The sequence below is a fragment of the Quercus suber genome, unplaced genomic scaffold, assembly GCF_002906115.3.
Source record: "Quercus suber isolate HL8 unplaced genomic scaffold, Cork oak 2.0 scaffold_46, whole genome shotgun sequence".
NCBI lineage: Eukaryota > Viridiplantae > Streptophyta > Magnoliopsida > Fagales > Fagaceae > Quercus > Quercus suber.
The window spans coordinates 340807-365948 of NW_027069511.1; the positions used below are offsets into that span (position 1 = coordinate 340807).

The 25142-nt window shown below is 32.6% G+C and overlaps 1 protein-coding gene across 2 annotated transcripts; it reads left to right on the plus strand.

The window, feature by feature from the left end:
• Positions 1-653: 653 nt before the first annotated feature.
• On the plus strand, positions 654-16842 carry LOC112006818 (disease resistance protein RPM1-like). Of its 2 annotated transcripts, none has more exons than XM_065771635.1 (7): positions 654-849; positions 7794-7861; positions 7950-8005; positions 12842-12958; positions 13051-15909; positions 16401-16447; positions 16551-16842. In XM_065771635.1, the coding sequence occupies exon 5, from the start codon at positions 13086-13088 to the stop codon at positions 15900-15902; it is 2817 nt and encodes a 938-aa protein (XP_065627707.1). In that variant the 5' UTR covers positions 654-849; positions 7794-7861; positions 7950-8005; positions 12842-12958; positions 13051-13085; the 3' UTR covers positions 15903-15909; positions 16401-16447; positions 16551-16842. The 2 variants fall into 2 exon arrangements, with proteins under 2 accessions (XP_065627707.1, XP_065627708.1); XM_065771636.1 differs by lacking the exon at positions 654-849 and adding an exon at positions 1038-1086.
• The last annotated feature ends 8300 nt before the right edge of the window (positions 16843-25142 follow it).

Here is a 25142-nt window from a genome sequence, read left to right on the forward strand (position 1 = left end):
AAGTTCTAAGGAACAAAATTATCAAGCACACTGTGGATCTCAAAATAGAGGAACTGCAGTTAGAGACTAGAGTACATAAATTATAATAATTTTATTGTTTTTGCTAGGCCAAACTTAGTTTAGATTCAGTGTATCTAGTGAATTGAACCTGGTCAAATGGTGATACGTGCTTAAAAGTGAACACATATTATCATTTTAACGGGTCGAGTATTATTGGACACTGCACCTAAGCCTGATCCTTTTTGCTATAGAATATCGACAAACAGACTCCTTAAAATAGATTCCTATATAGAATAAAGAGATTGTTTATTGCTAGTAATCGAATTCAATTCTTTCTTGCCTCCATTCGATGATAATGGACCACTGTTGTTAGATGGTACTCCTACTTTTCCAATATTTATTTTATTGCATTCTTGAGTCTTTAGTCTTATTTCTTTGATACAGTATTCATTGCTGCATTCTTCAAAAGATAGGTTCTCCTATGCATGGAATAAAGAACCTGAGACACCTTTTAAAAGAAGAAAGAAAAAAACGATAAGAAGAGCGTCAATGTCATACTTAGCATCTTATTTGGTATGACCGTGGGAATTTTCTTTACACCTCTGGTTTATATAAATTTGGAGCAATTGATAGAGAAAATTCGAGGTCCCCATTTCCATTCAATAGCGTTGTGCGGCTAGCTCTTTCTTCTTTACCATAATGAAAACCATTTGATCACTAAGTTGTAACCGTATCTAAGATCATATGTAAAAAACCAATAGGATAGCCAAACACTACAAAGACAAAGGCGTTTCTTCTAGCGTTTATATGCACTCATGTTTTTACGTGAGACTACTACTATCGGCTCAGGTTCCGTCCGATGCCCTTATCTTCTTTCTTGATTGTGTCTAAAATATCTATGTTATTTCTTAGGGTTTTGCTAGGGTTTATGTTCTCATTTAGTTTTACTTTTATGTTATTTTTATATTGAAATGGTTCCTTAAGCTTGGGATATGCTTGTTATCTATATCTATATCTAATGTATTAATACCTTTTAACGTTTATATGCACTCATGTTTTTACGTGAGACTACTACTATCGGCTCAGGTTCCGTCCGATGCCCTTATCTTCTTTCTTGATTGTGTCTAAAATATCTATGTTATTTCTTAGGGTTTTGCTAGGGTTTATGTTCTCATTTAGTTTTACTTTTATGTTATTTTTATATTGAAATGGTTCCTTAAGCTTGGGATATGCTTGTTATCTATATCTATATCTAATGTATTAATACCTTTTACATGAAGTGTTTTATGGTTTAATGACACTATCTATGTCTTCTCATGAAAAATTTAGCTTGAAATTCCCCAATCTCACTTGTTATAATCCCAAAAAAGAAAGAAAAAAAACCCTAGTCCTTTGGTTTCATATAGTTTATCATGTTAAACAAATCCAACTTCTTAAGGGAATTTTATTTAATGTATTTTATTTCTGTACGTTTTTAGACCCCTTAATACAAGTTGTTTAACTTAATTATTTAACCAAGTGATTACTTAGATAAATTATTTAGTTCTACGTTAATACAATAAAACCATTTTATGTAAATAATATAGAAATATAAAGAACACAATGACATGATAACTCAGGAAAGCTTAACAGGTTAAAAACTTGGGGAGGATTTAACCTAGCTATCCTCAAGGTAAAATAGATCCACTATAAAAGAATTAAAGTTTGTACAATAGAACTTTGACTACTATCATTCTATTGCTACCTTAAGTAGAAAACTTACTACTCGACCACGTGATAGCTCCGTGTCCAAGGATTACTTCTTTCTTTGATCTATTGTAACCACAAGTTCTCATACTTGTGACTTTGAGACTCCACTTAAAGGTTTAAGATCTTCTTTAAAGTTCTTTATGCAGCAACTAAAGAGATCATTAAGTTCTTGATGCGAATCTTGATCTTGACAATTTTATGTGTGTGTATGGAGGTAAACATCTCTAGATTTCACAGAAGATTCAACACATAACACTCCAAAGACCTAGAAAACGTAGCTAGGGTTTTTCATTTTATACTTAGAGTGAAACACAAAACCTTACACGTCATATGGGCTTGGGTTGAATTGGAAATTCTGCAGAAAATTAAATCTGTATGAGTTTCGATCGATCAAAAATTCGATCAAATCTAATTTTTGATCGATCGAGCCTTGCAGATTTTGTCCAATAAATTCCGCAATCAGTTGATTCCTTTTTTACAATTAAATACACTTTGAGTAAGCCTAAACCTAGACTCTATGTTTTAATCATGATTTGCCAACATATTACAAATTAAAGTTTTAATACATTAGTTCCTAAAATCATAAAACCTAACATTTTCAAAATAAAAAATTAAAATTTTTAAAACTATCTCATTTAATTTAATATTATCAAAAATAAAACTAATGAAAAAGGGCACTGATCGAATTTTCAAAATGAAGTAAAGGGCAAGTTGGAAAAAGATGACTAATTATTATTATTATTAATTAATTAATCTCATGAATCTTTAAAGTTCTTTATGCAGCAACTAAAGAGACCATCAAGTTCTTGACGCGAATCTTGATCTTGACAATTTTATGTGTGTGTATGGAGGTAAACATCTCTAGATTTCACAGAAGATTCAACACATAAACGTAGCTAGGGTTTTTCATTTTATACTTAGAGTGAAACACAAAACCTTACACGTCATATGGGCTTGGGTTGAATTGGAAATTCTGCAGAAAATTAAATCTGTATGAGTTTCGATCGATCAAAAATTCGATCAAGTCTAATTTTTGATCGATCGAGCCTTGCAGATTTTGTCCAATAAATTCCGCAATCAGTTGATTCCTTTTTTACAATTAAATACACTTTGAGTAAGCCTAAACCTAGATTCTATGTTTTAATCATGATTTGCCAACATATTACAAATTAAAGTTTTAATACATTAGTTCCTAAAATCTTAAAACCTAACACTTTCAAAATAAAAAATTAAAATTTTTAAAATTATCTCATTTAATTTAATATTATCAAAAATAAAACTAATGAAAAAGGGCACTGATCGAATTTTCAAAATGAAGTAAAGGGCAAGTTGGAAAAAGATGATTAATTATTATTATTATTAATTAATTAATCTCATGAATATTCTAATAAATACTTCTGCATCAAATAAATTTACCTAATTTTTTTTTTTATCATATAGTAAACATGAACAAAATTCATTGTTTCACGATAGAAATTATTTAGAAAACTAAGTATATAAATAGTTTAACAAACTACACTCTTTTTTCTTATTAAAATAGAATAGCCTTTATAAGCTAGTTTTTTTTGTTGAAAGGATTATAAGCTCGTTATTAATAAAGTAAATAGCAAAAGCTATAATTCAATCATTTCTTAACTTTTTATATATTTCTAAACTTGATTACAGTAGATATGTACCTATTTTATTTGTAATTCATATCACATGTTACAATTTTTTAATTCATTAATTTGATTATAATATAATTTATTTAAGGTTCTTAAAACAGATAACTTATTCGAAGTCCATATTTATTTTAACGATTTATTAATCGGATATTGATACCTTTTCATTTGCTTACTATTTTCATTTATAAACAATTTGTTTGAGGACTTAATATTATTACCTTATAAAAAATTAATTGTTATTAATTAATTATCTATTTTTTGTTAGACTAAAAATACATTTACTTAAATATAAAATTATAAATTTGAAATAAATAAAAATCATTGGGCATAGATTAATTAAAAGTCAATTAATATATTGTCTTTTTTTTTTTTTTTTTTTTTTTTTACCTCTTAGTGTGAGAGTAGTGTAATTGAGTAAAAAGCGTAGAGTTAAGGCGAATATCTTCAATCAACAAACCATCCGGCATTAAAATCTCCCTCCCCTATTGTAGTACCGTCATCACCACCTTTGAGTCACCTTCCACCACAGCTTTGTGAAATCCAATATCTGAAGCTAGGGTGATCCCACTATGAACAACTATAGCTTCTATAACACCAGGACTATCCGCTTGATGAAGCTTCAAGGATTGTGAGGCTAGCACCCGTCCTTCATGGTTGCGAATAACTACCCTAATGCCAGATTTGTTTTCATCGAGGAAAACCACTTCGTTGACATTTATTTTGATGAAATCCGTCGAGGGTGGTTTCCAATGAGCACGCGCAACTACCACTAGTGGCGGTGGAATTGGTTGCACCGATTTGAACTCTTGAAGAAGATCCCTAGTGGTCTGTGCCAAGAGATGGAGAGAGCAGCTGGGTTGTTGAAGCCTTACCTTTTTGCATTGATTCCAAATCGCCCAAGCTAGCATGGCAAACGTCTCCGAATTTTTTTGGTGAGCTATAACCCATGTCGCCAGGTGTTTGAAGTCGATGAACTCAGAAGTGAAATGAAAATCCCACAGAGCCACATTATTCCAAACCACATCAATTTCTGGGCATTCCCGTAGAGCATGGGCCACGGTTTCTACAGCACCATGACAGCGATCACATGTCATTAGCAATGATAGTGCGACATACCAGATTGGTTTTAGTTGGTAGTGAATTTTGGCAAGCTCTCCATAGATGATTCTTCACCTGATTTAGAACCTTAAGAGCCCAAAGCCCCCTCCATAAACTTGTGTCTTGAGATTCTGAGTTTGCCAAAGGTCGCACCTCAACCTCCTCTTTTAAAAACCTGTAACCTGACTTGCTAGTATAGTTGTTGTCCTGTGTCAGTGACCAAAACAATGAGTCTTCTGCTTCGCACCTTGCCAATGGGAATTTTTTGATTAGTGCAACTTCTTCAGGAGGAAAAATCCCATCAACCAGGTCCGGGTTCCACTGCCTTGAATCAACATTGATTAACATATCAACCGTTGCTTCTTCCAAGGATGCAATCATAGGTGAGGAAACCAATGGTGGATGTTTCTGAGGCAGCCAATGACTTTGCCAAATTTTCACTGATTTTCCATTCCCAATTCTCCGCCTTGCCCCTCGCTAAATAACGTCCCTACCCTTCAAAATACTCTGCCAAGCATAGGATGCCGATCTAGAATCCTTTGCCTCAAATATTAGCAATTTGGATAAAATTTTGCCTTGAACACTTTGGATAATAGTGAATCTGGATTTTTTAGCAATCTCCAAGTTTGTTTAGCAAGAAGAGAATCATTGAACATTGACAAATCTCTAAAACCTATATCTCTCACCAGTTTTGATTTTGTCATCTCTTCCCATTTCAACTAGTGTATCTTTCTTGAGTTCCCACGTTGATTCCACCAAAACTTTCTTATCATAACCTCAAATCATTATACAAGCCAAGGGGTAGTTTGAAGCACGCCATAGTGAATGTAGGAATGACTCATATAATAGATTTGATTAGGACTTCACGACCCACTTGAGATAACAATTTCCCTTCCTACCCTTGTAGTTTTTTCCAAACTATTTCTTTTAAAAAATTGAAACTTTCCTTTTTGGCCCTACCAACTAGAGATGGGAAACCAAGGTACTTTCCTTTTTGCCCCTACCCTTGCAGTTAATATATTGTCTTGACCACACTGTTTGATCAAAAACCTTAAAAGGATTATATATTAATCTTCAAAACTAGCTTTTATCTTTCAAATTAAATGTATAAGTTTTCATAACTTACCTCTTTAACAGGTAAATGCCACCTGCAATTGATGTGATGACATAAACTCATCCATCTAACTCTTTAATTTGGTAGTGATGGTGTGATAAGAGGCCGTGAGGGAGGAGACTCTGTCCCAGTGGACTTTGAACTCGAGCTTACCTTAGGAAGTCATTGCAATGAGCAAGAAAATAAGGAGAGTCAGTAGTCTATGTCTATGTTGTATTTGATTTTACAGTTATACTTTCCATGCAAAGTCACCAGGACAACTGACATTAACTTAAAATTTCAAGTCTCCACGCTCTTCGGTCTTTTCCTAACCCTACTAGCTAGCATCTAGATATATGAGAAACAGGAGAATTCTTGTAAGTACCATTTTTTTAGTAAGAACAACCAAACTAGAATTTATAAAACTTGAACCTTAAGGAAACTCAATCTCCAAAAACCCTAAACTCATCTTGAGTAGCCACATGGTTGTGTTAAGGTTTATACATCCACAACTAGTATCAGAGCCAAGATTTTAATCCAGAGAGGACAAATTTAAAGAGATTGAAGGTAAATAGATTCAAAAAATATTCATCAATATAAGTAAAATATAAGTAAAAAAAAATGTTAATTAACATATGAAATATAGTATATTTGTAAAATATTTTTTTTGTCTGTCTAGTCAATTTATTATTTCATTTTATTTTTTTCCCTAGTGTTATTAAAGTGGAGATTTATTATAATGATTGTTATCCTTAAGGTAGTTCAAATTTCAAGGTGACTATAAGTATGCATAATATATTTCAAAAAGTAAAAGACATAAAGAAAAATAATCAACATTAGTCATACTTAGATTAAGTTACAAAGGTAGAACTAAATATAAGATACTCGAATAAGTCATTTGATTACTTAAAATGAAAAAGAAAAAGAAATTAGCTTAGAAGTATCTAAAAAGTATGATAATACACTTGAAAATTTTAAAAAAATGAAATATATACCTTTTTTTAAAAAGAGTTAAGTGTTTCTATTTTTTTAAAAAAACATGAGAGTATCAATGTTTCCTTCTTTTTATTTTATTTTTTTTTGAAAAATTATTCTTTTTACATTAACTTTCATTTCGAACAATTCAAATGTTGGGTTATTACCAAAAAAAAATTTCAAAAAGTATATAGTATTGTAGAATAATAAAAAATTTAAAACAACAAATAAAATTTGGCACTTTGGTAATGGGATGTTATAATAACTTACCATTTTATAACTCTAAGCTACTAATATGGTAAAAAAAAAAAAAAAAAAATTAAGGATCATATTAAAGGGGCATTTGGTTCGCCGTGATGTTGCATTACACCGTAATATTACATTATTGTAATCTTACATTAATGTAATTTCAATACAAAAATACAATATTACATTGTTTAGGAAGGTGATGAGATTAAGGTGATGTGATATATTTTGTAATTTTAGATTATGGCAATGTTGAAAAAATTAAAATAAAATAAATTAAAAACCTTAATGCCACATCATCGTAATGTGTATCACATCAAAGACACATCACAATGAATCAAACGTTCCCTAATATATTTTATTTAACTAATTTTTTGGAAACAAATTATGAAATTAATCAAATTAGAAGGTCGAAGTTGTTACTTTGTTTTACTTGGTTTAATGTTTTTTCGTAGAGTTGAGCGGTGTTTGTAAATTACGTTTAACCTTTTTGAGAAGAATATATATTGCTAGTGTGGGTCAAAATGGCAAAATACCCATTTCGTGTAAACTTTCTAGCAAAATACCTATATTCTGAAACTATTTAGCGATATACTCCTGTTTTAAACTCAATTTTCTAAAAATTGAGTTTCAATGAAAAACTCGATTCGCCCAAAATCAAGTTATAGGAAAAAAACTTGAAAATATTTACATGGAACTCGAGTTCCATGTAAATTTTTGCAAGTAACTCGATTTTGGGCAAATTGAGTTTTTCATTGAAACTCGATTTTAAAAAAAATAGAGTTTCTAAACAGGAACATATCCCTAAATAGTTTCAGAACATGAGCATTTTGCTGGAAAGTTTTCGCGAAAGGGGTATATCCCCATTTTGTTAATCTTTGAATTGAGCGATGTTTGTTGATCTTTGAGTTGAGCAGTGTTTGTAAATTATGTTTAACACTTTTCTTTTTAATTCTGTTTAACTGTAGATATGGAGCTTTGTTACTAAGCCCCAAGCATACGATCTAGGAAACTCCATTAAGTGAATTTTGTAAATGTAAGATGTCATGCTCTTTTGCTAGATTTTAACTTAGATATGTACGTCTCTTTTATGTGGGGAATAATTATCATACATTTATGGTCAGGTTGAAGTTGCTGCCTTTTCTAGCTGGGAAGAAATAGAAAACCAATTTAAGAGCAGGTTTGCATATATGCTTATGATGCCTCTTATTTGAGACAACTCTAATAGGTGGAATGAGCCCATTTTGTTACTTATTTTTCCTGAATTGTTTGAAAAAAACTTGAGAATGCTACCTAGGTAATATTTTAGACTCCAACTTTTAAGTATGGCTTAAGTAATTAGGCTAATTTATCAATTAACACCAAGTTTATGCGATTAACCAATTGATATAAGCATGAATACCAACAATTGTTTATATGAACACATTACAACATAGGAAAAGTAAAATGCATAGAAAATTAGAGATACAATACCCAAGATAACACTAGGTTTGGATGTGTTATTGAAGAGGAAAACACAAAAACCGAGCAAGAAAACCTCTCTGCGGCACCACATTGAAATGATGCACTAGAACAAATAGTTGCAGTACATGATACACACAAAACCCTCTAGGCCTAGTGCTATCTATGTACTCTAGCCTTCCATGCTATTTCTTGCAACCGATTTTGCCAAATCCTTTCCTCAATCTAGTTACTAGATCCACATTTGTGCTCCAATTGCAATCTCCAAGTGTCCTTGGATGAAAATGGGTGTGCTCCAAGGATTCCCAACAATCACATTTCTAAAGTTTTAGACCCCTGGAAAAAACAGTTTGTTTAACCTAATTAATTAGCCAAGTTCTTACTTAAGTCAATTATGTAGATCTAGGTTAAACATATATCCTTTCTCAAAAAAAAAAAAAAAAAAAGGTTAAACATATATCAAACATAACATGCACAGTGGAAAACTAAATAATACAAGATGTGATGAGTTAGGAAAACAATGAAACAAACTAGATTCAAGGTAAAAAACCTGATGGGAATGATCACAAGAAAAAAATCCACTATATCAAATTGGGATTTACAGTCAAAAATACCAATTCGTAATAAATCTAATTATAGTTACCAAACTGAGCTCTGAACCCCTCAGACTTCTTTAATGTGGATCTGCTCTTACATAACCCTCTAGTTCACACTTAAGGTCTTCCACATAGACCTCCAATCTATGACTTTAAGACTACTCTTGAATGTTTAGATCTAGCACCTTTGATGATTGGTATGCTGCAACTTCAGATCTACTGGTCTAGATTGTGTGTAGAAAGAATTTTGGTATTGACTTTGAAAGGAGAAGACCCAATACCTTTTAGATCACAAAAAAGAAGCTCCAAAGTTTCTACAAAACGTGCCTCAAGATTTCCTTTAAATACTATGTGAATTAGATTTGAAACCCTAATCATTTGATGGGCTAATAGGCTGTTGGGCCAAAATTAAAATTTTGCAAAATCTTCTTTTGATTGATCAAACCATTTTCTCGATCAGTCAAGTCTGGCATGTTTCAAATTCTGAACTTGCAGCTTCTTTATTCTTGTATTCTGACTTGCAGTACCTTGAGCATTGTCTAATTATATCTGTAAACACTAAGATCTATGCCTAGACAAGTTTGTATTCAGAGTTTGCCAGTTGTTTTAAATTTTTAGAACCTAACAACATCAACTCTCAACACTTAGAGATGCTTTATATTGTGATGGAAATTATGTCCTATCAATGACTTGGCTATAGTGAGAGCGAAAGGGTAGGTGTTTGGGTATCACAATTTAAAGGGTTTCTCTCAACTCTTAGATTGGAATTAGGGTTTAATTTTGTGTAAAATGAGGTTTACATTAGTTGGGAAGAGGCTTGAATGGCAGAGAAAGTTCGTAACTGAATTCTTTATTGCTTTGCCCATTTTGGTCAATTAAGGGTCGGACGAAAGTGAAGTGAAATTGGCCCAACTGAAATTCAAATGGAAGCCGCATGTCCAATTCGTGGGACCAAGATGTTGTTTTGATCGAACAAAAATCTTGCTCCAACAGCTTCAATTTTCAGCACTTGAATTACCCTAAATACACAGCAACCAACCAAAACAAAATAAAATACTACTTTCGTCTCAGTCTGTTTGTCCTATTCCATTTTGGGATGTCCCAAAATATTGTCCTGTTTCTAAAAATAAAAATTATTAGTTTACTAATGTTTCTATTATACCTTTATTTTCAAAACTATTTGAAAAGAAAACTAACTAATATTTAAAAAAATCAATTTAATTGGGACACCTTTATAGTTGCCTCATTAAGAATAACTCTTTTTAAAAAAGTTGATAAATTTATTTAAGAGTAGTTTTGTAAACTTATATATTTTTATAAAACAGACAAGACAATAAGTGATGTTCTCTAAAAAAAAATTTGACTTTTCAATCAGGACAAACAAATTGGGACGAAAGGAGTATATTTGAATGAAAGTTACAATGTTTTTTTGACAAGGAATTAGCCAACAAAACACCATTAGACTTAACAGAACTTAAGAAGAATTTTCTTATATGTGATCTAATTTAAAAATTATTAGTAACACCAGTTAAGTTTAACAACAGAGCTAAAAGTCTCATTATAGTCGAATCTAGGTTATTGGCCATTAGCAACAAGACAAGCTTTGAATAAGAATTGCTTAACATCAGACTTTCCATTTATTTTATAGACCCATTTATTGGAGAGCACGTTCATGTAGGATGTAGGTGACCAAGGTTATCAACCCCAAAAAAAAAAAAATGGTGATACAAGGGACCAAGTTCCATTTTGTTGAAGTGCAGCGAATTCAACACACATTGACTCTTTCTACTGGGGTTCTCTACGAGTCTAGCTAATAAAATTTGAAAGAATTCAACGAGGTCAGTGTCAACAGAAGCAAGTAAAAGTAATGCATGGTGATGTTCCTTTTAGGAACTGGTGACCATAGCATGAGATGGTGGTTTTTCAACATGGTTAATTGCTTGAAGGAGGTCAAGGGAAGGAGATGATGAGGGGAATTTATGGTTGAGGGTTCGCTTATGTAGGTGATGAGTGAGTGGCGGTTGAAGTAACTGGTTGAGTAGGTGACGCGCTATGTTACTAGCTGAGGCTTCGCTAGAGTGAGTCAAGCGAGTGATGAGTGAACTTTCTTGTTGAGGGTTTGCTTGAGCGAGTAGTGAGCAAGGGCTAAGATAAATTTTTGATAAGTGGATGGCAAGGCAATAGGTGAAGCAATACCATGGCAGAGGAAAAATTTGGAGAATCCTTGTGGGAGTGGGGCTTAAAAAGAAAAGAGAATTGCACATACAAAATGACGTGAAAGCTACACACGATTTGTGCTCCCATCAAGACAACGATAACCTTAGCGATTAATTCTAGAGCGAGAATCAATTTTGTGTTTGTTATTAGGTCATATGCAAGGAAGACACTCACATAAAAAAACACGTATGCATGAGTAATCGAGAATGTAGTTAAAAAGGTTTTCATAAGGAGACACAATGCCCAACCCTCTAATTGGTAAACGATTTACGAGATAAATAGCACGATTGAAGGCTTATACCCAGGAACTAGTGTCCATTTCAACATGTGCGAGAGGAGAGCAAGACCGGTATCAACGATGTGGTTGTGTTTGCTTTTAAAGACATCATTCTGTTGGGGTGTGTGTTGGGAAATTACACAAATTCCTAGATATGTGAGATGAAAAAAAAAAAAACAGATAGAAAAATAACACACAACACAAAAAATTCGTGGTTTAGCAATTTACCTACGCTAATTGAGTTATAATGATTTACTTTTTTAAAGAAAAAATACAAGATGTGGCAGAAAATCTATTGCAGTGATATAACGGGTCAGTTCATAATCTGGATCATAAAACATAAATTAATTAACTAGGCTCTATATAGCCCAACAGTGAGAAAGTAGGACACGTGACCAAAAATTCTATTGGAGGAGACAAAATTTTGGCATGCAGTGTTAAAATACTCTCTTCCTTCATCTAATTGAAAGCTTTTCATTCTCGGATGGAGTATCATAGAACTCTTGGTGTCTTTCTTCAACCCTCAATACAAACTCAATGTCCCAATATCATATCGATAGGGACTTTTAAATAAATAAATAAATATTTATTTATTTATTTATTTATCTAAAAGCTGGATTGGAGTTTACAATTGCTTCAAAGGTTGGTCCAACATCATTTAGAATAAGGAGAATAAGATCCTCTTCATCAACAAATGTTTTTTTTACTAATGCATGGCTATCAACAAATTCTACTAAAGAGATTTCCTGTATTGTTGGTCTAAAGTTGATGAGGGAGTTGTAGGACTCGAGGACAAGATTGAGATACCTAGCATTTTTCTAGCTATTTACACATCTTACAAAATTTAGTAAAACTAGCTACCCCGGAATGAACACTATGTATAATGGCGTGTAAGTGTGGAATTGATCCAAGCTAGTTAGTGAAATTTGTTCTTGTCGATGCCATGTGGGGGAAGTCAGGGTTAATTGTGATAAGGTGAAATTAAGATGGACATTTGTTCCATGGACAACATCAATTTAATATTGAATTTTCAAAAAAAAGAGAAGAATTGATCTAGACAAAAAATGTATATTGTTTGATCAGCTTGATCGATAAAAGGTGACTAGGTGAGAGACAATAAGAAATGAGGAGGCCATTATTGTAACATAATAAATAAATAAATAAATAAATATATATATATATACACACACACAAAAGATTAATTAGTTGGGAGCTAGAAGATTTTAATTTTAGATGTCTCTATTGAAAATATTAAGAGGTGCTAATTGAGGTTAGTAGCCACCTTTGGATAGCATCACTTACATTAATGAGCAAGGTTTGGATTTGAATACAAATAATTTTATTTCAAAATTTCTAGTTTTCTGTTATTTTAATGATTTATGAATATAGAGCTGGGCCAGTTAGCTTACTGTAATTGAACTTATTTGACATATATTTTTGTGTCTTCGTGTTTCTAAATAAGTAGGTTGTTGGCTTGAGGCAACGATTCTTTCGTTCTACTACATCGCTGAGTTCGTAGGAGATTTTTCTTTTAGTGCACGATAAATTTGTAAAGGTTTTCAAGGAGAGCAGGGATATTGAGGTAAATTTTGAAACAGAGGCAAGTTTTTTGTTTTACATCTAAATGTGATTTTTTTTTATGTGACATCTAGCATTGAATTGGTTCGTTTGTAGGTAATTGTGGCCAGTGATCAAACAAGGGAGGAGAAATGGCAGAAAGTGCAGTCAGCCTAGCTATAGAGTATTTGGTCCCGTTGTTAGTCCAAGAAGCTAGATTGTTGAAGGGTATCCACGATGAAGTTGCAAGCATCAAAGGTGAATTAGAGTTCATTCGATCTTTCCTAAATGATGCAGATGCAAGGGCAGAGAAAGAAGACATGAGCAACGTTGTGCAAACATGGGTAAAACAGCTAAGGGAGGAAGCTTATCACATAGAAGATGTTATTGATGAATACATACTTCATTTTGCAAAACAAACTCATAGGCAAAGGAGAAGTATCTGTTTTCTCCCAAATGTTTTTCACTTTACCATGAAACTGAAACCAAGACATGTGATAGCCTCTGAGATTAGAGATGTCAACAAGAAACTCAAGGAAACCAGGGACAAATTTGAAAGATATGGCTTCAACACCATAGAGAAAGGTAGACCCATCAATGATGTTGGAGGTGTTTCGTGGCATGACCCTCGACTGAAATCCCTTTTAATTGAGGAAGCAGAGGTTGTGGGCATTGAGTCTCCCAGAGCTAAATTGATAGAGTTGTTGGTAGAAGGACCGACAAAAAACATGGTGATTTCAGTAGTCGGCATTGGTGGTCTTGGCAAGACCACTCTTGTCAAAAAAGTGTATGATAGTGAGAAGGTGACAGCACACTTTGATTGTCAGGCTTGGATCACTGTGACTCAATCATACAAGATGGAGGATCTATTAAGGGAAATGATAGAGAAATTTTACGAGACAATGATGGAGTGCGCTCCTAAGGAAATTGACACAATGAAAGAGACATCTCTAATGGAAGAATTGAAGCGATATTTACGTGAACATAGATATATAGTAATTCTTGATGATATATGGGATACAGAATTTTGGGGACATATAAAATGTGCTTTCCCAGATAATGATAAAGGTAGTAGAATAGTAATCACAACTCGAAGTGAGGATGTTGCTCCTTCTGAAAAAGAATCTCCATGTTATTATGTGTACAAACTGCCACCTCTACCTTTAGAAAAATCCTTGGAGCTCTTTTACAAGAAGGTGTTCCAACATGAAGGGGGGCATTGTCCTCCAGGTTTTGTTGAGATGTCACGTAGCATAGTTGAGAGATGTGGAGGGTTGCCACTAGCAATTGTGGCTATAGGCGGTCTTTTATCAACCAAAGAAAAGGTTCAATCTGAGTGGCACAAATTGCGTGATAGTCTTAGTTCAGAATTCGAAATTAATTCACGCCTAAGAAGTATCCCCAGAATTCTATCTCTTAGTTATCATGATCTACCTTACAACCTCAAAGCTTGTTTCCTATATTTTGGCATGTTTCCAGAGGATTACTCTATTAATTGTGCAAGACTAATTCGACTTTGGATAGCCGAGGGTTTCATAAAAGAAAAGCAAGGAATAACATTGGAAGAGGTTGCGCAAGACTACTTAAACAAACTCATTCATAGAAACTTGGTTCAAGTTGAAGATGTCGATTCTATTGGCAAAACTAGAACTTGTCGAGTTCATGATATGATGCGTGAAGTAATTCTTTCTAAGTCAGAGGAATTGAGCTTTCGAACTGTTTCATTACAAAACTACTCAAGTTTTGATAAAATTGCTCGACGCTTATCAATTCAGACCAAAGTAAATACTCCTTTAGAAGGTATTACTAGTTCAAAACCTCGTTCTATTATCATGTTTGAGGAAGATAAATTACCCAAGTCTTTGGTTACTGGTTTTTTTGTAAATTTCAAGCTTATGAAAACAATGGATTTTGAAGGTGCCGCTATTGATTACATTCCTAGAGAAGTGGGAAACCTAATCCATTTAAGATATTTAAGCTTGAGAGAAACAAAAGTACAAAAGATTCCAAAGTCCATTGGTAAACTTCACAATCTAGAGACTTTGGATTTGAAACGTTCTCATGTTTCTAAGCTACCAGTAGAGATTAGTGGGCTCCGTAAGCTACGATATCTTGCAGCATACATTGAAAACCATGAAGTTGAACTCAATATTGAATCTCGACAAGCAGTGATGATACCAAGTGGCATTGGACATTTAGAGTCCTTACAAAAGTTGTTTACAGTGGAAGCCCTCAATGCTAGCTTTATTGCAGAATTGGAAAAGCTGAGGCAATTGAGGAAGTTGGAAATTGCTAAACTGAAGAGAGAAGACGGGATGGCCTTGTGCACCGTATTAGAAAAAATGAGCCACCTTCGGTCATTGGATATCAGTTCGACAAGTGAGGAAGAAATTCTTGAATTGCAATCGATGTCTTTTCCTCCGCCCCTCCTACAAACTCTTTGCCTAAATGGACGACTAGTAAAATTGCCGGAATGGATTCCCAAACTTAAAAATATAGTTAGAATGGAATTATTCTGGTCAAGTTTACTAGATGATCCATTGAAGGTCCTTCAGGATTTGCCTTGTTTGATGAGTCTTCAGCTTCACGACGGATACAGTGGTGAGCAACTACATTTTGAGGAAGGAGGATTCCAGAAACTCAAGGTGCTAGAGCTCAAAAATTTGGGAGGATTGAATAGTCTGATAATAGATGAAGGTGCCATGCCTCTTCTTGAAGAGTTCGTAATTGGACCCGCCTCACAGTTGAAGGAGGTTCCCTTCGGCATCAAGCATTTGAAAAGTCTAAAAAGTCTGGAATTTTATGATATGCCAAGGGAATTCGTGCTTAGTCTGCAACCACCCGAAGGCCCTGAGTTTTGGAAAGTAAAGCATATTCTCTCTGTTGATTTCTGGTATAGGACTCAAGCGGAAAACTACGAAGGGTATGACATTGGTGAGTCAGAATTGTTTGAATATCTACGAAATTAATTCACAGGTACGCCCCAGTGGCCCCCCAGTAAACCATTTAGACCATTACATTTACCTTAATTTCCAAAAGTTCTCCAACTTGCAATTGAAACTTTATTTATTTTTAAATTTTTTATATATCCTTCTGCTACTACATAATGAAAAATTTAGATAAAATAAATTAGCATAAATGGTTATTGTAACCTTTCGATCTTTCCTGTGTTTTCTTCTTTTTCGTACCATTGCTTCTAACTAAATAGTTTGAAACTCATCAATAAGTCTATATAGATAAGATTGTGAGTAGCTAGAAGAAATAATTGAACAAAAATCATTATGGAGGATATAATTGGTGAATCAGTCTCTTATTCTAGTATAGTAATTTGTAACATTATCATGGGATCGACCTTATTATTACAATACTATTGTTGTTGTAATAACAATTTATAATTTATAGTAATTTGCAACCAATTCTTTTAGTAAAGTTCTCATTCACATTACCAACTTTGTTTACATTGATAGGTAAGGAGCCCGAATGCTCAAATTTTACTTGCTAAGAAGCAAAATTTGTAAGCCTGCAATTCCCTTTTCACATATTATTGACTTTTTCCTTTTTTTACATTGTTTTGACTATTTCATTTTTATTTATATCGGTATCGTTATAACTGCTAGGCTTCAAATTCAACATCTCAAAGATTTTCAAGTGCCAGATCAAATAAGAAACTGCCATTTTCTCAATCAACCAAAACATCAGTGGTTGGTTCTCCCTTGTATAGCTGCCTTTGTCATTGGGTTGTTGTAATATGTTATTGTACTATATGAAGTGCATGAACCTCCTGAACACATGCCACGCAAAAGAGATATGTTTTAGTTAAATTGTATTGTTGAGTGTTTCAAGTTTGTAAAGTATTCATTGGTATGCTTGCTTATAAATGTAAGGGCTTTGATGTAGCTAAAATATTCTATTTTAAATGACATTTGCCTATAATTTGTGAAAGAGTAAACCATACGTATATGTTTTCTCTATTCATCCAAAGGAAAAATCAAATTAGAAAACTGTAATGAATAGGATTCTTTGTTCGGATTGGGGAAGCTCTTCAACTGTCTTTATAGACTAAGATCTTGTACGTTATATGGTGCTGTCATTTCTATTTTGTGTAGATTCTCTTGTTGCTGTGGTGTTGTGGCTGAGATTGTCGCAATTTCTGTTTTGGTGTTCGGTAGGTGTTGTTTTTTTGTCGTGTTGATTTAGCTTTTGTTGCTTCTTTTGAAACCTCTTCTATTGTGATTCTTGCTTCAATAAATTTGAACATACCTATATAATATTTAAAAGTTGAAGAGTGATATTTATTGTTACTGAGCTCCTTTTGAGCCACATTGGCGTAGCATTCCAATCCACTTCAGTCAATTTTGGTCTATTTCAATTCACTTTGGTTTAATTCGGTCCATTTTGGTTCATTTGGTCCACTTCGATCCTTTTGGTCAATTTCAGTCCACTTCAGTCCATTTGGTCCATTTCGAGCCACATTAGTGTAGCATTGCAAGCCACTTCAGTCCATTCAGTCTATTTCATCCCACTTCAGTCTAATTTAGTCTATTTTGGTTAATTTAGTCCACTTATATTAGTTTTGGTCCACTTCGGTCTTTTTGGTCAATTTCGGTCCGCTTCAGTCCATTCGGTCCATTTTGAGCCACATTAGTGTAGCATTCCAATCCACTTCAATCCATTCGATCTAATTCTATCCACTTTGGTTCATTCAGTACACTTCAGTCTAATTTGGTCAATTTTGGTCCACTTCAGTCCATTCGATCTAATTTAGTTCATTTTGGACTAATTGGACCATAAATTAATTCTTTTTATAGGTTGCCTTGTCAATTTTGGGATCAATTTTTTTTTTTCTTAATTTTAGTATTGAAAAACATGAATTTTATTCTATTTGATCCAAACTCTTTAGTTTTGGGTTAAAAAATACAAATAAAATGGGCATTAGAAATTAGAGATATGGTCCCTAAAAAGTAATAAAAATGATAAATTTTCAAAAGATTACCTTAAGGTGGCATTTGGTACAGGAAATCCACATTACTCCTAGCATTTAGATTCCTAGGAATGTAATGCCTTTCATGTAACTATTCATATGTTTAATTTAATTAGGAATCTAATAAGATTCCGAGGAATGTAAGATTATAATGTTTGGTTTATTCCTAGGAATTTTAATTGAATTATTTATTTTTCCTATTCTATTCTTAGATTTGTAAATCCAATATAAGCCTTTTAAAAAAAAAAAAATAATATTCTTCCTCTAAATAAATAATGTAAAATAAAATATAAACTATAAATTATGACAAATTCATTAAAACTATAGTCTAAAAGAAGAAAAAATGAATATATCAACATAATTGTTTATCGTGTTTAGGCGGGAAGAGATAAAAAGAAAGGAAAAGATATTGATGATTTGTTTTGTATTTTATCTCAATTGCTTAAATGATAAGGAAAAAGGGTTAAAATTGTCAATTTATAAAAAAAGACAATTTCTTTTAAGCTTGTTTAAAGGAAATCCACATTTCTACTGAAAGAGGTTAAAGGAGGAATCCAAATTCCTCTGACATCTAATTCCCTAGTGTGATTTACAACCAAATATGAGAATTTTTAAATATTTTTGAGAATTCTAAAACAATACCCTACACCAAACGCCACATAAAATTTAGGTTTCAATAATATATGTTTTAAGTTTAAAAAATAAGCACTGTTAGTCCTTAAAATTAACTACCGTTAGTGTTATTACTTATTGATAAGTGTAATTTTTACATGATTTTTATTATCCTCTTATTTATTAAAATTGTTAGTTTTCCTTTATTTCTTTTGATTTGATTTGATTTTTTTTATTTATATTTATCTATTCATTTGTGCTTTGAAGGAATGAGAAGAGCAAGGAATCAAAGGAATTTTGTACAAAATCCAAGTCCAATTCGGATTAGGATTCCAGCCTGCACATCAGTTAGTATTTTCAGTATAACTTTGGGTTCAGATATCCAATCGAGATGATTCAAGTTGGGCTGGAAAGTTAACTTAAAGGGCTACAACTTTGTAGTTTACCAAAAGTCCGAATTCTGATGTTAAATGGGCCAAAATCGTCGGTAAAGTAAAGCCTAAAAATCTGGGATTTTCTCCAAACGGGAATAGGATTCCTTGACCTATTTAAAGGCTCTTTAGGGTAAAAAGAAAAAAAAGGAGGGAAAACCTGGGAGGAAAAGGGGGCTGCCGCATTGAAGATTTTTCTTTTAGGAGTCTTTCTGAAGAGGAGGATCTGAGAGCAAAGGCGAGAGCTTCATGTTGATCAACCATCAGATGAAAGACATAAGTTTTATTTGTGTTCTTTTCAGTTTTATTATGAACTAAATTTTATTTTCTAGAGCGTTGATGTAGTCTAGCAATGAACACACAATTTATATTCTGAATTATTTTATTTTTAATATTTCCATGATTGAGTGTTTAATTCTTATTCTTAATGCTTACTATTTTTTACGAATTATGGTTTGATCAATTGAATTACAATGAGACCGAGAGGTGATTTGTTATTTTAGTTCTAGAATTAAACACCATTAGTTGAGCGAAAGTAGAGATGCTTTACCGCGACTAGTGTGATTTTTCAAAAAATTCAAAGTACGTAATGAGTCTCCAATTAATTAAATTCACATAGAGATATGGAATTGTTAGTTGAAGATATTTTTAATATTATTCGAGAGAAGATATTGAATACTTAAGGAATTTTTAATCATCAACGGGAGATTATTAGAATTTAATAATCTCCCGTTGATGATTAAAAATTTCTTAAGTATTCAATATCTTCTCTCGAATAATATTAAAAATATCTTCAACTAACAATTCCATATCTCTATGTGAATTTAATTAATTGGAGACTCATTACGTACTTTGAATTTTTTGAAAAATCACACTAGTCACGGTAAAGCATCTCTACTTTCGCTCAACTAATGGTGTTTAATTCTAGAACTAAAATAACAAATCACCTCTCGGTCTCATTGTAATTCAATTGATCAAACCATAATTCGTAAAAAATAGTAAGCATTAAGAATAAGAAATAGACACTCAATCATGGAAATATTAAAAATAAAATAATTCAGAATATAAATTGTGTGTTCATTGCTAGACTACATCAACGCTCTAGAAAATAAAATTTAGTTCATAATAAAACTGAAAAGAGCACAAATAAAACTTATGTCTTTCATCTGATGGTTGATCAACATGAAGTTCTCGCCTTTGCTCTCAGATCCTCCTCTTCAGAAAGACTCCTAAAAGAAAAATCTTCAATGCGGCAGCCCCCTTTTCCTCCCAGGTTTTCCCTCCTTTTTTTTCCTTTTTTTTTTCTTTTTACCCTAAAGAGCCTTTAAATAGGTCAAGGAATCCTATTCCCGTTTGGAGAAAATCCCAGATTTTTAGGCTTCACTTAACCGACGATTTTGGCCCATTTAACATCAGAATTCGGACTTTTGGTAAACTATAAAGTTGTAGCCCTTTAAGTTAACTTTCCAGCCCAACTTGAATCATCTCGATTGGATATCTGAGCCCAAAGTTATGCTGAAAATACTAACTGATGTGCAGGCTGGAATCCTAATCCGAATTGGACTTGGATTTTGTACAAAATTCTTTGATTCCTTGCTCTTCTCATTCCTTCAAAGCACAAATGAATAGATAAATATAAATAAAAAAAAAATTAAATCAAATCAAAAGAAATAAAGGAAAACTAACAATTTTAATAAATAAGAGGATAATAAAAATCATGTAAAAATTACACTTATCACTTATGTGGCTAATGGCAAAATGACCTAGCATTTTTTTACTACAAAGTGTTTCACAAAGTGACGTGTCTATATGTAATAGCCACGTTTGGAGAATCAGCCAGGTTAGCATTTGAGTCATTATTTTTTATTATATTTTGTTAAAAACTTTTCTAACCTCTTTGTTTATTTCTTGTGAGTTGTGACCCACCCAAAAACATCCTCTTCCTCTTCTTCCAACGGGTGTCACTGCCTCTAACATTGTGGTTGTTGACGCCGCTAGCCGCACTTCCCTCTGATCCAAAAAAACTGTCGTCACCACCGCATCAACCAGCACAAGCACTTCTTTGTCCCTTACCAATCTCCATGAATCTCCACCCGCTACTAATCCCCAAAGATCTTAATGTTTCTTTGTTTCCAGTACGGATTTATAATTAACATGAAAAGGTTTAAATCCATTTCAAATCTTTAATTATTATTTATTTACCCCTCCTCTTCCAACCAATATTCATGGGATTTGCCTTTTATTGCATAGATACAACTTATAAGTTTGGGTGCATGACTGCCTTTTATTGCACTGATCTGTGTTGGGTTTCCTACACTCAAACCTTAGACTATTCCCATGGCCATTAACAAGAAAGGATTTATGGTCATTGAATCCAAATGAGAGAGATTTAATTTTATAAGACTTTGTATTCTTTAAAGGTGGATCTCTCCAACCAAGTAATCAAGTTGCAAGCAATTTTGTTGGCTTTGAGGTGCTCCGGTGACTTGATCAGAAAATTGAAAGCAGCTAAGGAGAAACGGAAAATAGGGAAAAATGGACAAGCAGAAATCTTTTTTTTTTTTTCATTATAATAACTAATAATCAATTAAAATTTATATGACATCCTTGTAATTAAATAGCCAACGTAGCATTTGACATTTAAGTTGCCACGTCAATTAAAAGATGTAATATCATTTTTCTGTTAACTATTTAAGCAATAATATTAACGGTAGTTAATAAAAAGACTAATAATGCTCATTTTTTTTAAATTTGAGGGACTAATAGTGCTCACTTGAAATTTAAGAGACTAATTATGCTTACAAAATAAACTTCAGGACCAATAGTGTAATTTTGCCTATAATAATTTATAAACTTAGTGTAAACTGTTTGTTTCCTCACTATTACCTCTTAGGTCCAGGTGTCATGGGCCTTGTGAATAGACCGATCCCCACATAACCTTAAACTGTTTGTCACATAGTAGATGGACTTCTCGAAAAAACAGTGTATTTTGCACATAATCCATGCATAGATTCCTCTAGGATATGAAGGATTATGGCAATTTACATATTATTTAAAGGAGAGAATAAGGTCATACTGCTGATTCACGTGAACGCATTCAGTTGGCATACCACTGCAAATGAGCAAAATATTTGAACCTATCTTAATTTTGTACTTAAAAAAAAAAAAAAAAAAAAACTATGATTTTTTGTCAATATACGTACTTTGGTGGAGTATTGGGAAAAACAGAGGGAGATAAAATAATAAATTAAAAACAAATCTATAAAAATGGGTAATGGAACAGATTAGAAAAGGAATTTGATTAGACTCACATTATTTAATATAATTTCTTTTCTAAGAGGATTTAGAAAGTTAGTTATAACTTTAAAGAATGTCAAAAATGCCTTAATCTANTCAGCAGGTTACTCTATCCCATCTATGCTCTTTTCCTCCAATTAGGGGCATCTCCCATTATATGCACTTGTTCATTATAGCGATATTTGTTTCTCATCTAGCCCCTTGTTTGAGTGCATGTCATGTCATGATCTCTTCAGCTTTTGTGAGTGGGCGATAGCTGAAGTTATACTGTTCAGGGTCTTTTCCACATAAATGCGGCAGAAAAGTTGCTGTAGTGCATTTAATACGGTGGTGGCAGCTTTTCCTTTTAGATATTCTCCATTCTTCTTATCTCCAGGCGTGTCCAAAGCTTATCTAGACTGCTGAAGTCATTAGTAAACTCATTCGAACCCCCCAGATATTTATATGACCCAGAATCTTTACATCCGAGGATAATGATCTCTTTAGAAAATAGATGCTCTCTTCAGACGGAGTTTCTTCGTCCCCATGTATCCTTCTTTCACGCGAAGTACCCCTCGACAATTTTAGCCTCTTCGGACATACAATAACCTTCACATTGGGCTTTAGGCCCACTACGTATGGTTGGACTTTTCCCCCACAACTTCATAAAATATCAAAAATACCCCTAATCTAATTAGATAATCATTATTCTTAAAAAGTAGCGTTAAAATTGTAATTCAATAAAATTAAAAAAAAAAAAAAAAAACTACTAGACAAACTTTTTCCTAAAAATTAGCACTCTTTCTAAATATATCTTATGTACATTTGATAGATTTTTTTTCCTAAAAAGTTAACATATACTAAATCTAGTAGTTTACTCCTTTTCAAATCTTAAATTTTAGTTTCTTAAAAATCTTTTCTTGTGTAACCTCACTCAAATTGAAAATTTACATTAAACTCAAAATAAATAAAGAGCCTCATTGCACATGCGGAGTGCGTGTGATGAGGCTAGTCTATACAACTATTTAAAGGGTTTTCTCTGTTTGGATTCTCATTTTTTTTTTTTAAAAATGTCCTACACTCTTATGTTTAAGTAGAGACAAAACTAAAGGACAATCTAATAAAAATACAACTTTAACTCTCATTAAAATATTGCCTAAAAAATAGAGTCATTTTCTTGTTGATTTTCAAATTGCTTTATTCACTTATAAATTAGATTCTAAAAATAAAATAAAATTATATATATAAAATAAATACACAAGTTAAAAAAAAAAAAAAAAAAAGCTTCATTGCATGCGCGTGTGATGAGGTTAGTATATATATACTATTTTTTTAAAGATCAAATTGGGTTACACGATAACCCAGAGAAATCCAGCCCACATGGAATTAAACTCTTTACTATTAGTTTGTAAAGATCGTGGCCAACAAGAATTAGGAGCCGTGTGCACTAGGAGCATATAAATTAGATAAAGTTGTGTGAGTGCTCTACAAACAGAAGAGAGAATTAACTAAAAATAAATAAATAAAAAGAGAAGAGGGAAGGCTGAGAAGAGAGCTGTTTAGGCGTGACACATAGATATTAAGTGATCTTTCTTTAGCCGTGAGTGGAAGACAAGATTTCAGGTTAGTTCTTATTATTGTATTTGGTGTGAATCTTTTAAGTTATATATAAACTTGAAAAGGTAGGTAATTGATTTTATAGTTGTGAATACCTTTGGATTTGTATGTGACGATATTTTTTTGCAGATTAATTAAAATTTTCAATTGATTTTTTTTTTTTTTTTAATTTACATAGATTTCAATGATGCTGGAAGCCCTTTGAAGTACTCTATATCTTGATAAAGTAGATCTGTTTTTATAATGTTGTACTGTCTATTTTATTTTTATAAATAAATTAATAATAAGTTGGTAAAGTCTACTCTTCAAATTTGCTGCTAGCCTCCTCCAGATATAGTAGAGCGATATTAATTGTATAAGAAAAAAAAAAAATGATGCAAGAGTTAATATGATTCAGCTTGACAGACATATATCCACCTCAAAAATTCCCCAGCAACTGTATCTTTACCATAATGAATTGTTTTGAATTACAAGAAACCTTAAATAGGGTGTGTATATATATATATATATATATTGAAGCTAGGTTAATCTTGAGTTTCTTGATGTAATACATTTCAAGATTCGTTTTATGATCATGCATTTTCCTTGTTGTGTTAATCTGATATTGAGTTGATCATTTTTAGTTTTTAGGGTTTCTTGTGTTTTTCTTCAGTTTTTCATTTTTTAATAAGTTTTTTAGTTAACTCAATCTAACATGTAAAATTCAAGTTCTTGTGTTAGGACTTTGGATGCATACACGTAATCGAGATTGTGTGTGCAAGATTTGAATCCTGCATATGCATATGGTTGAGTACAATGTTATTAAACCTGGTCCGGCTAGTCAAACTGGTAACCCAGTGACTCGGCATATAGAATGGTCCGGGTTTACCTTGTTGAAATAAGAAAAAAGGATTAGATAATTTTTTGAAAAAGGTTCTAAACTCTAGTACACAAATGTTGACTCTATGACTATGAGATTGAATAGAAATGTCACTATTTTTTTGCTTTAGGTAAAGAAAAGGTTTTCATAGGCTAGGTTACATGAGCTTTCTCCCACATTACGTCCATTATCTCTCTCTGAATAGTTTATAGAGTAAAAAGGAAGGTATTAGAGAACAAATTCCTGAATTAAGGATTGATTAGGATGGGAAAATTGCTTTAGAGGACAATGATTGACAAAGCGTTGTTTTCATTAGAGCCCTGTTTTTAATAACGAAATTATTGAAGAAAAGGGGCAGCGGGTTTGTCTTTTTTGCTTAGAATAACAAAGCCAACCACAAATGGGGCATTATGAAGGTAAAAAAAGAAGAGCA

Excerpts from the sequence above, each read along its gene's own strand:
- LOC112006818 (XM_065771635.1), top strand. The coding sequence starts at position 13,086 with ATGGCAGAAAGTGCAGTCAGCCTAGCTATAGAGTATTTGGTCCCGTTG.